General features: G+C 38.2%; 1 protein-coding gene across 9 annotated transcripts in view; it reads left to right on the forward strand.

Annotated features, from left to right (window-relative positions):
- Positions 1-17786, forward strand: part of LOC306882861 (LIM domain-binding protein 3-like) — a 47203-nt gene that overhangs the window by 12737 nt on the left and 16680 nt on the right. For 7 of the 9 annotated variants that reach the window (XM_079437829.1, XM_079437832.1, XM_079437834.1 and 4 more), the window contains exons 3-5: positions 7973-8124; positions 13119-13194; positions 13952-14235. In XM_079437829.1, coding sequence (XP_079293955.1) covers positions 7973-8124; positions 13119-13194; positions 13952-14235 — 512 coding nt within the window. Of the gene's footprint in view, positions 1-7972; positions 8125-13118; positions 13195-13951; positions 14236-16264; positions 16288-17381; positions 17586-17786 lie in introns of all 9 variants that reach the window. The other 2 variants (XM_079437835.1, XM_079437830.1) reach the window with 2 other exon arrangements.

Genomic DNA, 17786 nt, shown 5'->3' on the forward strand with positions numbered 1-17786 from the left:
CCTACACTTATTTGAGAATCAAGATATTTCATGATATAGTTAACAATTGGGAATATTTCAAATAAAAAGAAAAAAAAAGCATAAGCCTATATCAGTTATACAGTGTTATCGTGGCTGCTGTTTGACATGTGAAAGAAAATATTACCAGAATGTTACCAAAATAAGACCAGAAATGTTTATTAAGAATGTATATAGGGTGCATTTTGATTTCATGTTGGCTTCATTTTATTTTTCCTTTACAGTCCATCTGTCTAGCCATCAAATGTCTCTCTAGTTTTCTCTAAGGCCTACTTTCCCCCTATGATTTACTTGACCCACAGAACAGCTCCTTTGTGCTGCTGTGAGTGAGCAGGAGATTTGAGCTGGCATATCAGCCACTCATTCATCCAGGCATCAATTGGAATGAGCTAGAATGGAGAGTTAATGCATGTTTTGTGTGCCAGGCCTGGTAATCCTCCCTTCAGTCTCTCCAAGCATTTGTTTTCCCATACTCCCTTCCTTTTCCTTTTGCCGTTAGTTTTGCTAACCCTGGCACAAAGCAACAGTATCGGTGCATTTACTAAAGCAAGTAAATATAAGTTTTGCAAAATGCTTTCTTTTCTGCCATTAAAGTGTTTGTGGCCTCTAAATAATGAAGCCTTAAAGGGCCACAGATCATTTTATGGAGATGTTGCCCCCAGCACATGAACATTACTATCACAGTGGCCTTTCTGAAGATGGCAGGACACTCCCCTTGCTAGATGTGGCATTTAGACTTGACATTTATGGAGGAAGAAGACTCTTAAAACAACCCATGCACTCTAGTGGGTAGCACCCATTCACACAGACACAATTAGAGCAGCTGTCAAGCAAGAAAAAGACTGCAATTGCTAACCACTGTGGGTAGTTATATATACAGAACACCTTTTTGAAAGGAGGAAGAAGTCATTCAAAGCTATTTTAGACTCATCGTGGCCATCTAACTGTGAGGATAATCATTCCAACTTTGAAATGTTGGACGTTAGATCCCCAGACCAGCAGAGGTTTTTTACTAAACCTAGTGTGGCTTATTTTTACAGGCTTGTACCTCAATAAGCATATGAGACAGACTTCAGTTATTTGTGAATTTGTGCCAGAGGATAGGAGCTCTGCAGTTGGGGGCTACAGTTATATTGGGTTCATAAACATGGTCAGTGAACTTGCTGGTAATTCTTTTGAGAAAATTATTATCAGAAACTGTGCCACGGCAGTATGCAAGAAGAGCAACTACAATCTGTCATATTTGCCCATGAGTATATGTGAAGTGCCTGGATATATAGATCATCCAGGTGTCGGATTGCATTGATCATGTTAAGCTCATCCACAGTGTGGACGTGACCACAGTGGTCGAAACACAGCTGTCACATACCGATACATTTTTAAAGATATTATACACAGTAGCCACACGCTGCAAGCTTTTCCTAACAACGGCACTGATTTGAGATTTTATGGACTGAATTATCAAGATGATGTTGAATCTGCAGGCTTTTTCTTGTTTTTTGATTTTGTGCAAAAATGTGTAATGGGTAAACATGATTAAATAAGATAAACACAGCTAAGAGTACTATGCTCTTATTGGGAGCTGAAAGCATAATCAAATTAACCAAAATATTTAATAAGCAAACACTCAAGGCATGCAATCAAAGATTCTATGTTTGCCTAATATGTTATTATCAGCTTACACTAGTAATGCATGATAGTTTTAACCTTTTTTATGCTGATTACTAGTTTATCCCTATTATTAATGGTCTCGACTTTGATGTACCAGGAGGAGTCTGAAAGAAGTATCAGATGAGAATAATGGCTGTATCAAGAAAGTTGTGGCCACATTTACCATCATACTGGTGATTTTTGACAGTGAAATGCGGTTATTTCAATAGAAATCCATGCAATCTGGAATTTCACAATGGGTTTCATTTTGGACATGTGATATTCACTGCAGTGACCAACAGAAAGCTAATTGGTTTGAAAGTGACTGTGTAAACTATGCTTATACAGTACATTGCTAATCGTAATGACAATAAGCAATGGCCCTTTTTTGCTAACGTGACATGACCTTAAGAAACAAAAGCATTCATCCGTTTGCACATCCCTCAGATTTCTAAGCCAAGTGGAATTTAAATGCAACTTCAAAAAATAAATATTTGAATCTTTTATAATTAAGTTGCATGATTTAAGTAGTTTTAAGTGTTTGTTTGAAATCTGTGGGGGAAATCACTAAATTTGGACATTCATAAATTTGGACAGTCTGTTTGTCTCGCTTAATGTTGAGTAGCTTTAATTTCAGACTAAATTTGGCCATGTTAATATGCATATGTTTGACCAATCAAATTAGAGAACTATAACTGTTGTGTAATAGGATTTATAAGTGCCTATAATTATGAGTCGTTTTGTTTTAACTGTATTTTTCAGTCCATTATATGTTGTAGCTACATAGTGCATGATGATGTTGCTTGACCAGCTCTGCTGCTCCTTTCCATCTGTCAGTTTAGTATTCCTGCTGGACCATTTGCTGGTTTGTCAAAGGCTCAATCTAGCAGGCTTTCAAAGCTTCCCAGTAGTTAGTGAGAATCAAATACCAGGAACTGATCAATGTCTGACACTGACCTAAATAATTAAAAACCAAAGAATAATTATTATTAAGGGTTGATTCAATTCAGAATTTCTAAAGATCTGGATGCAAATATTGCAGATATGATACCAAAGGTGGCCCATGAACTGATTAAATTAGTTGATTTTGATTGTTCTTTTAGTGTTGTGGTTTCGAGTTAATCACTTTAGAGGGGATAGTTCACCCAAAAATGGAAATTCTGTCATCATTTACTTACTCTCATGGTATTCCAAACCTGTATGACTTATTTTGAAGTATGTTTACAATAACATTTTTGGTGACCATAAACTTAAAACATTTCTCAAAATCACCTTTCTGTAGTTTCTAAGCTTTAAATGTGGTTATTGTACTCTAAATTAACTTTATATTAAATATTAAAATTATCTTGCTGCTTGATAGTTTTTGGATAATTGATAACAAACTAACTTTCATAGAGTGATCTTGTATGTCTTGTATGCTGTTTCAGACACATACTTCTCATTTTCTTGTTATGGCTGGTCTACTTCTCAGGCTCTTGAAATAGGCTTTGCAGTCTTGGCACTTCTGTGTCTAAATCCTTGGCTCAGATGCACATGCATTTGTTTATTCATTAAAAATTCTAAACAGATGGAAATACAAAAAAATAAAATAAATAAAGATACAGAGTAATTTCTTCAGTTCTTCTCAATAGGAGTTTTAGTAGTCACTCAGGAAGCAAATCATATCACAGTGTCAAAACATAATCTAGCCAGAAGAGATTAGAGGGAAATATGCTCACATCTGAAATCAGCTTTATTCATTTTGCATTCACACTGTTTTTTTATAAATGAGTCAGTTCTTAGACTTTTACATTGTTGGCTCTCAGAAGTGCACAGTCAGACTTTAAAGAGAAGCTTCTGGCTCAAAACACAGCTGAAAGCTCACCAGATTTAGAAGAAAAGAAACACTCTAAATCTTGATAGCCTAGTTTTATGGTACAGAGATGACACAGTGCCACCCATGTGCAGTCTGATGATTTTCGTGTATTTATTGCAGTGGTGGGCCGTCAGAGCCAGCAAAGCCTTCTTTGCTGGCCTAAACACTATCAGAATCACTGACTTAATTTTAATATATTTTTCTATGAATGTGTATTAAATTATTTCCAATAGTCTATTCTCTTCATTTCATATCTTTTCTCTTGGCTGCGCTGCTTCCAGTAGTGTATGTTTATATTAGAGCTTTTATCCAATCATATTTCAGCAATCGTGTTGCCAGGGTCAAAGAAATCTGCCTAAGGCCTTCAGAGTCAACAGTGCAGGCGTCTGTCGCTTAAAATCAATGGCAATGAAACCGTTGTTTTAACCAGTCAGATTTCGAGTTGGCAGCACCAGGGCCATCTAGCAGGCTTACGATAGCGTCAGCATTTTCTCGTCCTTTGATTGGATGCTCAGAGAGCAATACTAGTCAAATGGCGCTTTTCCACTGCGTGGTACGACTCGGCACGGCACGACATGGCTCAGTTCGGCTCGGGTTGTGTTTCCACTGCAGTTTAGTACCGCTGGGGTTGTGCACGTGGGCGGGATTATGCACGTGTCGTTATAGTTGAGCCGCCTCTACTGCCGTGACTCCTGAAAAATGTTTTAATTCCTCATCGCTCCATTAAGCTCTTGCTGGATCTGCTCCTCGGCTATCAGTGAGAGGAAAGTCTGTACTTCTTCAACAGACAACGAAACAGCCATTATTTGGTTGTTAAAAGAAAGGTGAGCTCATTCAAAACAGTTGCGTTCAATCCTTCGCTGGCTGTGCTGATTTAAATCTAGCGGGTCTGTTGTGTCTCGTGCAGCAAATTCAATGACGCAGGCAGTGACGATTTTCTCCAGCCAATCAGTGATCAGCAGAGTTTACACGTCACGTTTTGGTAACGGTACAGCTCGCTTGGAACCTTGGCCGAGGTGGTACTAAAAAAAGTACCAGGTAGTGTACCCAGTGGAAAACCCCCCAAAAGTGAGCCGTACTGAACCGTACCGTGCCGTACCATGCAGTGGAAAAGTGCCAAAAGCTAGCAAACAGCATTTGTAAATCATTTCTGTTTTCACAGTATTATTAATGTTTCTCAGGTTTCTTACCGTATATGCTGTGTACAGTGCGTTATTGTATATTTTCAGTGCATTCTGAAAAATATTCGCTTTCTGTAAATTTAAATGACCGCGAAAAACAACCACACACCTCCTCAGCACCTGCGCTGTGAAAGAGTCATCATGAAGATGAAAAGCTTTCCCGGTAAAGATAACTAGTGCTAACTAGTATTTATCTCCTGCAGTGCTTGGGCAGACCGGCGGGGAGACTCGTGAAGTCGTAAAGCAGTAAGAGTTCATTAAATTGTTTGGTCAACTTTAAAACACATGTAATCGCCTTATTTGTTTTATTCCAATGTTATCTGTAAGGTATAAATACGTTTGAGTTAATAAATATCTGTAAGCACATCGGGTGGTCCGTATTTGTTTCATTTTGTCAGGTTAATGCCTCAGTTAGAAATAGATTGAAGGTCTAGGTGTAAAATGCACGGCACGCCACTGATCTATTGTATATCACAGAATTCGAAATGATGGTCTGCAACATGCTCCGTGCATGTCATGGAGGAAAATAATTAACTCAATCTTTTTAAAAGATGCACAATCTTTTAAAATCAACAGTTTTCAGTTACCATTTCCTATAGAATTGTTTCATCAATAAAGCATTCAATGAGGTTTTGATGTCCTTATTTAAATTCTGAAATTCTCACAAAACTTTTCAAGAATATGTTCTATTTCATCCCAAAATCGAAATAAATTTGAATTGGGTCGAATTAACCTTAATTTTAGTAACAATAAGAACTTTAAGATTTTTATTACATAAAAATTTCCCCACACACAAATGTATAACCAGCTCATCTTATTCAAAGTCAACAGTGCAGTAAAAACAGTTAAATATTATCACAATTTTTTTCATTTTATATGGCAAAGCTGGATTTTCAGCAGTCATTACTCCAGTCTTCTGTGTCACATGATCCTTCAGAAATCATTATTCTTATTTGATGCTCATGAAACACTTAACATTGTAACAGGGCGAACGAGACGTGAAACGTGCAGATCCAAGTGCAAGCTTTTATTATGAAACATGGGGTGTTTCTCAAACGGAAGGCTGCATCCTACCGAGGCGGTGTCCTTCCTAGTTTAGTCCTTCAGAGTCTTGTAGGCTAGAGTCCTCATCTGCATATAAACGCTAGAATGAGACGCTCTAGTAAGTGCGCGTGGCTACATCACATATGTTACCGCCCTCACCGTCATGGCATAAAAACACTACATACACAGAATAAAACTTTTTGGAAAAAAGATTTGTATTACAAATCGTTATGTTATTTGGCTTTCTATTAATGTAATACAATGTAAGTACTAAAATACTTTAGTAAGTAATTTACACCAAAACAAAAGATAACATCTGTCCTTTCATGTCCGAAAACATTATTTTTGTCTTCGATTTCATAATTCAGACAAGCTCAGTACTGACTAGTTTTTCGTCAGTTTATTTTCATGAAATGGAACTTGGATGGGTACAAAGGATTGTGGGTGATTGAAGGTCGAAGAGGATACATCCCATGCATCCTTCAATTTCAGCTGAATGAAGGACGCAAAACGACGGCTGTCTTCCAAGGATCCTTCCGATTGAGATGGCCTTCAGCGATGATAATTACGTGGCAGCCGAGAAATGCAGCCTTTGTAGGATGCAGCCTTCTGTTTGAGAAACACCCATGGTCAAAACACAGGCAGGGTCGAACAACAGCAAACAGGTATGGCACAGGCAAGACAGAAGAGTAATCCTAGGGCAAACGTGGGTCTTTGATCGGCGGACAATATCCAGAGGGCTTGACAAGAGGGGTAATCCAATAACTTGAGCAAAAGTCCAGGTGAGGAGCAAACACAGTCCGAAACAGCAAGCAAAGGGTTAATCCAAAATACATGGGCAAGAATCAGGAACTAGGAAATCAAGAAACAACGAGACTAGACTAAGACTAGAACTATGAACTAGAAACTAAGACAGGAAATGGCTCCGTAAAGCAGCTACCACTTGGAGAGCGATAAACGCATAACAATACTAGAGACTAACAGAAAATAAACACGGAATGGCTTGATACAGTAGCTAACTCTAGGAGAGTGCTATAAACGCTACACAATACTCAGCAACTAGATCAGGATGTGAGTGTGTTTTATAGTGAGTGTAGTAGCTTTCAGGTGAGCATGTGATTTGTGACAGCTGTGTAATCAGTGCAATGGATGATGGGAAATGCAGTCCAGTGTAATGTGTGAGAGTCAATATGATGAAGAGGCGACCTCTTGTGGCAGTCGGACGGACTTATTATCAATGTTGAAAGCAGTTGTGGTGATTAATATTTTTGTTAAAACGTAATACATTTTTCAGGATTATTTGAGTCGAAAGATCAAAGAACAGCATTTATTTGAAATAGAAATCTTTTGTAACATAAATGTGTTTACTGTCACTTTTGATTAATTTAAAAATATAAAAAAAAAATATTTCTGACTTTAATTTATATAATTTCTGTGGAACTTTTAAAGGTATTAATAAATCTCACAGAGCCTTTTAAAAACTAGTGAAACATGACCCAGACATGTTTTTGTTTCATTTATATTATATACTTCATATGCATTATTTCAGACTTAGGGTCTGTAGACTAAGCATGTGACTTTATTCTGCAAACGCAGTCTTATTTTTAGCAAGAGGAACACATTATCTGTTCAAGCACTAAGCATGCAGCATGCCAAATGTGTGCTGAAGATCTCTTTGTGCACCCAGCTGTCATGGATTCAGGATCCGTGTGTTTTTATCCTCCACTGATTTTATTGAGAGGTTATCATCAAGCAAGCACCTGTATATGACAAAGCCTTCTCTTTTGTTCAGCGTTATTCATACATCCAACCTACGTGGATCTCATGTGGAGGCAGACAAACAAAGACCAAATTATTACCTTGTCTAAGTCTCTGTTTGTTCTTCTAGTAAGAAGATAACCAACTTCATCAATGTTGTCTAGCGATGGGAAATGTGAGTTCGCAAATGGCTAATAAGGCCAATCCTGGCCTGGAAGTGTCTCTGACAAACGGGGCAGATCAAGTGAGCTGGGGTTCTCTCTGTCATTTGATTGCTGCTTACTCTAGCTTTGCGTACTGCTCTTTTCTTATTTGTCGTTTCGCTGGTCTCATCTGCTCTGAGACCATGGCCCCATTTAATACAGCAAGATGCCAAACTGAGCAATCCGGCCTTGTCTAAGTATTGTGTTTGCTGAAGTGCTGACCTGTCAGTATTTCATTTAAAATCTTGTTTGGTTTGTGGCAGGTTACACCAGGAAGCAAGGCAGCCTCCAGCAACCTGAGCCAGGGTGATATCATCGTGGCGATTGATGGGGTCAGCACAGAGGGGATGACACACCTGGAGGCCCAAAACAAGATCAAGTCTGCCAACTTCAATCTGGCCCTTACCATGCAAAGGTACAGTGCATTGTTAGTGTTTTGGAGCTGTGTGTGTAACCATTCAAGAATTTGAGGTCAGTAAGTTTTAGAAAGATGCATATTTGTCTTACCAAGACTGCATTTACTTGATCAAAAATACAGTAAAAGCAGTAATATTGTGATATATTACTACAATGTAATATATATCACTGTAAAAAAAAAGTTGAGCCAACTTAAAATTTTAAGGCAACCAGCTTCAGCAGATTTTTCAGTTTTCTCAACTTGTTATTTTAAGTTTATACAACAAAAAGTTGAGAATCTCCTACAAAAATAAATAGAGAGAACTCAAAAATGCCTTAAAATTTTAGCAGACATTACTTCAGTCTTCAGTGTCACATGATCGTTTAGAAATCGTTCTAATTCTAACATTTAAATAAAAAAAAATTAGTCTTATTTCTCTTTGATGCATTTGTGTATTATAGTACTTGCAAAAACCTTTTGAAACCAGGAAGGATGTGGCAGTACTTGGAAATTCAGTATTGTGTATGACGCATGTAGAGTCTGAAATGTGAGAGAAGCCTCTTAGATAGTTGCTCTGGGGCAGCCTTTCTCATGCTCTTGTGTGATCTGTCAATTCTGTAGCTACAAACAAATGATTAATTGAATTAATTATAGTGAATAATACAGATGATAGCAGGTCTCATGGGTTACTGTGATGAATATGCTATTGTTGGCTCATTCACTGCAGTGAAATAAAAGCAGGCCTTGTCTGTTCAGTGTAGTCAATAATGGGATTAATTTTTATGAAGCGTAAACAGACTGCAGCTTCAGTATATCATAAACATATGTGACTGAGATTTTGTGAGTTCAGATGAGCTCTGTATGTGTATCCAGGGAAAGGTCATGTGATTTTATTGCTTTCATGTATAATATATAAAGAGTATTCTGACACATCTGACAACTCACATCGGACTGACTGCTGAGTCATTTTGCTCATTTTCAGCATTACTTTACAAGCATCTGCGCAAATTTACAAAGCTCTTCAAAACAGACAATGAATATCATGCACTCAGAAGCTGCAGCTTCTAGAATCTTTCTTTTCTGCCTCTGGCAAGTGTCCATTGGTCCATCAGCAGCCTCATATACCAGTTAACTTGATAAGCTTTTTTCCACCTCAAGGCTGCCCAGGACTGACACAACATAGCTTTAAACATGGTTACGTTCAAACTGCAGTTTATCTGCATCACTTTCTTATTCATATATGGATATGATTTTCAAACTTTGTAGTTAGATCAGAATCCATGCAACTTTATCTCAACATTCATTTAACTAGCTCGGCATTCATCTTAATTGTATGCTAGATTTATCCATAAAATTAATGTATGAATTGCAGTATGTGAAGTCTTACACTGAAAGGAAAGAGTGGACAAAGCATTTAAAAATATATTGATACACTTCAAGTGTAAAAATATTAAAATATGGTATTCTACCATAAGTAAGATTTTTGAAGGAATCAGAAAGAATCAGTAAAAATCAGTAAGATTTTAAATTCCTCAAAAATGTTAATATTTGTTAGTATATAATAAAATGTTAAAGTCATTGATTAAAAAAAATGTTTATTGAGCAACAAAACGGCATATAAAAATTATTTCTGAAGAGTCCCGTGACACTGAAGACTGGAGTAATGATGCTGAAAATGTACCTTTCACAGAATATCTTAATATAGTATATTATGTATTTTGCAGTATATTGTTGTATTCTATATATTCTGTGTTTTTAATCAAATAAATGAAGCCTTGTTAAGCATTAGAGATGTAAATTCAGAAATTGACCCCAAACTTGTGTATATATTGATGCCAAATAATGTTTTTCACTTGCTTTAAACATTGCAAAGAAACTAAAATGTTAAAGGTGCCATAGAATGCATTGATACAATATTTTAAATTGTTCTGATATCTACATAGAAGGTATGTGGCTTAGGTAAGGGCAAAAATGATCCAGAAACGGTTTTACATGTCCATTTACAACCCTAGGATTTCTCCCTAGAATGAAATGGTCTGTTATTACCTTATTTGAAAGGGTCATGAATAATAATGTAGAGCTCTGCTCTGAATGGATGTTAAACAGTGCGGCTCAATGTTGAGCTCTGCTCTGATTGGCTGTTTCACAGTGCGGCTCATTTCAGTAGCTCACACAGCAGGAAGGAAACAGGGAAAATATATATTTCAATATTTTCTCCTGCAGTTATATCGTTGGGTAATTATACTGTAAATACAATGCGGGCATCAGGGAGCCGCTATTAGAGACCCCCCCCCCCCCATATGATTGTAAAGTGCTTTGGGTGTACAGCAATACACAATAATGCGCTATATAAATGCCTCATTCATTCATTCATTCATTCATATTAATATGCTGGGCACTGAAACTGCTTTCAAATGTACGATCGCTTTTTAGTTTCGCTTTCGAGATTCATGATCGCACGTACTCTGTTTATACTATGAAGCGGCAGTACTTACCATACATTTTACAAGATCATTTCTGAATACAGACACCAACCCATCCCTGCACATCACATAGCCTGCACAGCCTGGAGCATAACATTTATTTCCATGATCTGCCCTTTTCACTGTTGTCCTCGCTTGTTTCTTCACAATACCTGCAGAACTTCTGATGGTTCGGCTGGCGGCTGGCCTAGAACATGGGCGGGTATATGCAAATGTTGGGGGCGTAACTATTAGTGATCCCGACTGTTACGTCACAGTCGGTGTTATGTTCTGATTCGCCTATTTTTCAGTGGTCTTTTGCATTAACGAGATTTACATAAGATTAGATTAGATTCAACTTTATTGTCATTTATGCAGAGTACAAGTACAGAGCTAATGAAATGCAGTTAGCATCTAACCAGAAGTGCAAGAATATAGTGTTTTATATACATATAAGTGCAGAGTAAATGAAGATATGATTTACAGAATGTACAGTGGAATTGCTATATACAGTATTGTACAGTATTGAGCAGAGTATATACAGAATATAAATAGGAATGCAATGTAGGGATTGTATGTACATTATGAACAGAGCAATGTAGGATTATATACATTATGAACAGCAGAAACGTGAGAACAGTGGTAATAAATAAATACAGCTGGATGAGTGTGCAAAATATTGATAGAACAATGTATTCTATGCAAAATAGCAGTAGTGCAATATTTTATAGAAATAGTTTACTGTGCTTTGTGTAGTAACAACTTTATACAGTTTATAGTGTGATAACTTGTGCAGTCTGTGCAAAATAAGAGTAGTGCAAATGCATGTGTGTAAAGTACTGTGACCAGTGCAGTAATAAGCAGGTGCAGGTTAGATTGGTGGTGTGGCGTTCAGAAGTGTCACAGCCTCGGGGAAGAAGCTCTTCCTGAGCCTACTAGTGCGAGAGCGTAGGCACCTGTAACGCCTGCCGGATGGAAGGAGGGTGAAAAGTCCATGGTTAGGGTGAGAGGCATCCTTGATGATGTTTCTTGCCCTGCCCAGACAGCGCTTATAATAAATGTTCTCAATGGAAGTTAACTGGGTGCCGGTGATCCGTTGAGCAGTTTTCACCACCCGCTGGAGTGCTTTGCGGTCAGATGCGGAGCAATTGCTGTACCATACTGAGATGCAGTTCGTGAGTATGCTCTCAATGGTACAGCGGTAGAATTCCACAAGGATCCTGGGATTCAGGTGAACTTTCTTAAGGCTCCTTAAGAAGTAAAGGCGCTGCTGGAGGAAACAATGGTGTTTGAGGCTCACGGTATGTCATTTCCATGGACAGAGCTGTTATTATTCAACTATGCCAAGGTAAAGACAGTTTTCTGTTCTATGGCACTTTTAATTCTAATGCTAATGCAGGGTTTTGAGATTGGAAGACTAGACGAAATTCTAATGTAACAAAATATGGTATCATATTGCATTATGAAATGTGTTGATGGTGTTATGATATACAGGACAGGCTAGAGTGTGTTACGTGATTGTTGAGACAGTGTCTGGTATGGGCCACATTTAAAAGATCATGTAACCTGTTTCATATGTGAACAACATCAGATTTGAGTAGAAAAATTATCATAACTGAAGGCTCTTGGGTAAAGTGATCAACTAATCAAAACAGTGGAATTAATTATATCTGCCATTTATTCTAGGCATATAATATAAATATCAGTTATCAATAGATGAAGCTGCAGAGAGAGTGACATGCCTGGTTTATTGTACCTTCCTCATGAACCATGTCTGCACCAGTCATCCGTGAAATATATGAGTTTGTAAAAACATCCTTGATCTCTCCAGCGCAGGTTGCAATTCTGATGTATCTTAGTTCTTAAGTCAGGTTTATTGTTAGTTCACTTTATCATGAGCAAAACCCCAAAAAAGGCATGTTCACCTTTATTTTCCCTCTTCGAGCATACCTGCAGGGATTACACCGGACTTTCCTTCCTTTGTTTTAACACTCTTAATAGATCCCAGAGTTCCCTCTGTAAGGGTTGTTGTTAGAAAGTGGACATGTAGGGTGGGATAACCTTTCACACTTTTCAAGATACGTTATGTACATTGTTGTCAAGTGTTCCAAGGACTTCTCTTTTGTCTATTGTTTTTTGTGCTTTTCGTTTTGCACAAATTTTCAAACAATGTTCACTATAGAGTATGCTAGTTTTTCCCTTTTGTGTGCAAGGCATGTTTTTAATGTTTTCTTCTGAAAAGGTTCAATTTGGCACGGTGTCTGTTTGGACAAAAGCATTTTTCTGATAGCTGATAGCAACAAAAACTGCTTCTGTTGTGGATGGGATTCATTATGTTGTTATTGTGACAGTGTTCAATCTGGCCTGGAAAACTGAAAATATTTGCCACAAGTTTGTACATGGCTGCATCATTTATCTAGAACTGTGTGTGAAATGTTTATAGTTCACCACTGGACATTGCAATTTTGTCATAAAATGTGATGTTATCCAGACAGTCTGTCTTTAGCACTTCTGTAATTTTCTTCAAATGCTCACTCTGTTTTATCACAGGTCAAAGCAGCACACTTCAGTTCACATGACAACACCAAGGATTGACTCCCCTATGCTTGTGATCCCTCATCAGAAGGTCTGTCACGTGTTACTCATCCTATTTATATCTCCATACAATATGTCCGTGCATTCACATACTTTAAGTTAAACACAGGTCATACATTCCACATGATTGTTCATGAAATGTAAAAGCTAGAGCGAGCCTTAGTGCAAGCTTCAGCTGAAGTCCTCAGTTAAAAGGGGATTATGTTAAAGATTCTTTTTAGAGGGTAAGATAAAAGATTATGTTCTTTGGTTTTCGCTTACCTCAGGATGCCTTTATCATGTATGATATCTTTACTAATGTTCATGTAAAAAGCCTTATGATGCCCCCTGCTGGTTTTCACTTTTTGAATGGTAGTGTTATGTTTAAGAAGGTAAAGAATAAGTTATTTCATCAAAACATTAGCCATTTCCCACCTTTTTTATGGTTACAAATCAATATGATCAGTTTTTGCTCTTTGTTTCAACAAAAAGGTATATTTCAGAATGTCATTCCTGCACTTCAGTATAATGATACTAAATCAGGGCTATAAAGCTTTAAAGAAATTATACAATAATAATAAAATCATAGGTTTTCAAACAACACAAGGCATACTGTCAGTTCTGACAAAATGTTTTTTTTTTTTGTGGTAGAATATTCCTTTTGCTTTCAGTAAAACATCAAGTCAAATTCATTTTTGTAGTTTACGTAGTGTGAATGTAAATTATTGTCATTCTAAGCTTTCCTCTGATCAGCTCCTTCTGTCTTTCTTTCTCATCACTGTTCACACACATGCATGTTTCCTTTTAAGGATGAGCCTGTGCAAATGAATGGGGCTCTCTCGGCTTCTGCTGAGACAAACTCCAGCTACTCAAGCAAGCACACCAACCAGTCCTATAGCACTGTGGTGAGCAGTAGCGAAGAAGCTTCTTTGCCTGCTCAAAGGCATTTAGCTGCTCCGAGGGACAAATCCTCTTCTGGGCAAAAAAGCCAGCAGTATAACTCCCCCATCGGTCTGTACTCTGCAGAGACATTAAGAGAGATGGCCATGCTGCAGGAGAGTGTTAAGAGCTCAGGGTCAGGCATGCCTAGTGGGTATGTAATCACAGAACGACTGAGATCTGACGCTAGCAGCCAGGTGTCCTATTCAAAAATATATAGTGTTTAATGCTAAATTAACAGTGTAGAGTTCTAAAAGAGGTTTGAATCAGTGAGCCGGTTATAGTTCAGCCCCACCTGGTTGCTAACGTTGCTCTTGACAGAAGAATGACAGCAGCCATGCAACATTCAGAAAAGAGAGGTTACATCTGTTACATTGACCCTATTCCCCACTGGCATTAGCAGGCCAGAGGAGGATCTAGTTAAAGCTTCAAGCCTCTGAAGGAATGTGCAAGATAAATTTGAGCTGAGGCTTCAGTTAGAGGTGGCCCTCGTTCAGGTACAGTGATCATGTTATACCAGATAATGCATCCACCAGAGGGGTTAGATTGAAAAATTGGCTGTCAAAATGGAAAATACACCTCTGTTCAAAATTTTGGGGTCAGTAATTTTTTTTTTTTATTTTGTAAGAAATGAATACATATTAATTATGTTTAGCAAAAAACATAGGAACCTGAGAAAAATGCTCATTTTAGAAGAAGAATTTCAGATGGCAGTTAGAGGCTTTTGCATCTGAACTCTTCCGAATGATTTCTGAAGGATCATATGACACTAAAGACTGGAGTAATGACTGCTGAAAATGTAGTTTTGCCATCACAGGAATAAATGATGTTCTATTAAAATAGAAAACAGGTATTTTAAATTGTAATAATATTTCACAATTGTACTGTATTTCTGATCAAATAAAATAAATGCGTGGGTAAGCATAAAGGCCATTTCACACCGCACAGACAAACACCAACAAACAAGTTGGCTCAAGTTGGCTGTTGGATTTAGAATTTTATTAAAAATAACTGTCATGTTCACACTGCCCCAACATACACCAACAAACTTCGAGTCACAGAGAGTCAAGTAGCACCGTGTCTACACCGGACGCGACAGTTGTCGCATCGCGCCGCATCCAGTGTAGACAGCGTCACTGATTATAATCAATAAAACCTCTCGCGTCTGGTGTAGATGGTGTAAGTCTGATTGGGGACGAAACTGATGATCCTGTAACCAACAGACTAGTTTGTTGGAGTTTGTTGGCGTTTGTCTGTGCGGTGTGAATTGGCCTTAAGAGACTTATTTCAAAAACATTTTAAAAAATCAGACAAACTTTTGAAAACAGACCCTATATTTGTATCTGCATAAATTCATGGTTTGCTAACCAAAGCAAGCTGTCATATTGAGACATTAACAGCACTATATCACTTTCCCAGTTTGACAGTTTCACTTCTGCGTTATAACCTCAAAGCAATGCACTTTGGCAGTACTATGGTTGATTAGGTAAATGGATGACAATGTCCTGTACCCCTCTCCTTTTACTCTCTTCCTCATATGCAGTGAAAAGTGTCTTAGCATGTGCCTCAGCACAGAGGAAATCTCAAGCTGTCGAGTGATACGGATAGAGATGGGTGCGAGAGCACCTGTCGCCACTCTCCCTATAAAAGGCCATGGAATTGCATGGTTCAGTTTCCTAACTACCCCCATCACTCCCTCCCATCACATTTTTGCAGGGAGACACTCTTATGAAAACGTATTTCTCTTTTGTCAATTGTGGTCAGTGACATGTCTGTTGCGTTCGGTTATTAAATTTATTTGCCTCTCTGAAAGGAGACTTGCTACTTGCAACACGTCACTCACGACAAACATACAGTACACACATTGGCACTCAAACACACTAACGTTTTCCCTTTTCCTTAAAGGTGAATTGTGTAATTTCTGTGCCACAAACAGAATTTGTCTATTTGAGCAGCACAGCTTGGGTCAACCAGTGGCTTGAGTTTAGTGCAGGACATCCTGCGGAAGACGGGAAGTGTTTGAGCAGGCATTATTTTTACAAATCTGAAATTACACACTGCACCTTGAAAATCTGATGAGATTCCTCATTTTGAAGAACTTTCGCTGGCACAACCCTTCCATGTTAAGTTTATATGAGTTGTTAACCAATGCCCTTGTTTCTGTCTCCTTTCGCCCATTGCAGGTTATTACCAACACTCCTGCCAAGTTAGTAACAGCCTCCTGGCATAACGTTTTAGTGCTCTATGTGGTATATGTGCATGAAATTATTTGGATCTGCCTTTGTGGTATAAAGTGTGGTTAGTGAGATTTGTCTCAGCTTGCTTTAGTGATTGTACTAATGCTTAAAATAAACCTAGACTACAACACAGAGAAGCATTGGAATATGTATTTATGAGAATCCCAGTTGGCACTGTGATGCAGTGTGTGTTTTAGGAGACTAAAGGTTTGCTTGCTGAACTCATGTTTAGCGTTGAGAATGTGTTTTTCATAATTTTATTGGTCCCAGTTAGGCACTTCTTAGTTAGTATACTCAGTGTTTGGTTGGAAATCAAGAACTGTTTCTTATGCTGCACTCACACCATGTCATAATTATTACATTTACTATATGACAACCCAGGATTATTATTTGTGATCTGAATTATGTATTTTTGTTGCAACAATGGCAAAATTAATTTGAAAAAACATCTTGTCATGCTTTTTTTTTTTTACAAATATTTATTCTTTGGAAGAATCATAAATGGAGCTGATAAGGAACTGGAATGCTTAAGAGGAATTAGAATCAGGAATTTAAATTCTATCTGATTCCCGTCCCTGTTTAGTATATTAAGTTGTACTGCCTGCTGTAGTTATACAAGTAAATGTATGTGCTGTGTGCAGTAGTAAGTTTTTGCTGTGTGAAGCGTGTTTTTGATGTGTTGTTTCTACCTTAAAAATTAGACTGAGCCTTTTATTTGTTTATTTAGCTATTTAATTATTATCATACTATGATTTTGTCTCACCTGCAACACCTTCCATCACGAATTTCCATGCTGGTCCAAGCATGCTGTTCAGCAGAACTGGTCGACCAGCATAGTTTTTCTGGTGGTTAATCTAATCAAGAAGCTTTGTTGAAATACCAGCATGCCAGCATCCAAAACACAACGTATGCTGGTATTATAAACTTGGTTCTTATACCTTTCCCTCCCAATTCACTGTCCACATACCCTTCATCTCACTCTTTCTGTCTAACCTCCATTTTATCTCTTTTGTCTCTCTTCTACCCATACTCATCCCTTATCACCACTCCCTCACTCGCACAGCACTGAGTACCTGCCCAACTTCAACCCAATAGCTCTGAAGGACACTGCACTCTCCACCAACAAGCCCATTGAGGTGAAGGGGCCTGGAGGCAAGGCCACCATCATCCATGCACAGTACAACACCCCCATCAGCATGTACTCCCAGGATGCTATTATGGATGCCATTGCTGGCCAGTCCCAGGCCAGGGGTAGCGAGCTGTCTGGGTAAGACCTGTCGCACCTAACTGTGTCTTCTCCCTCCTCCCATGTCCTGCATGACACACGTTTGCCATAATGCCTGTCAAAGCCACGCTTGTCTGGGCCAGCGCTATCTGCTAATGCTCAAGAGGCTAAAGACTTCCCAAGGATGTCTGATCATAGTCTTGATATAGTCTTACTCTTCCTCAGTTTCGCAGCATTGATCTG

This window comes from Barbus barbus (genome assembly GCF_936440315.1).
Source record: "Barbus barbus genome assembly, chromosome: 16".
NCBI classification, from domain to species: domain Eukaryota; kingdom Metazoa; phylum Chordata; class Actinopteri; order Cypriniformes; family Cyprinidae; genus Barbus; species Barbus barbus.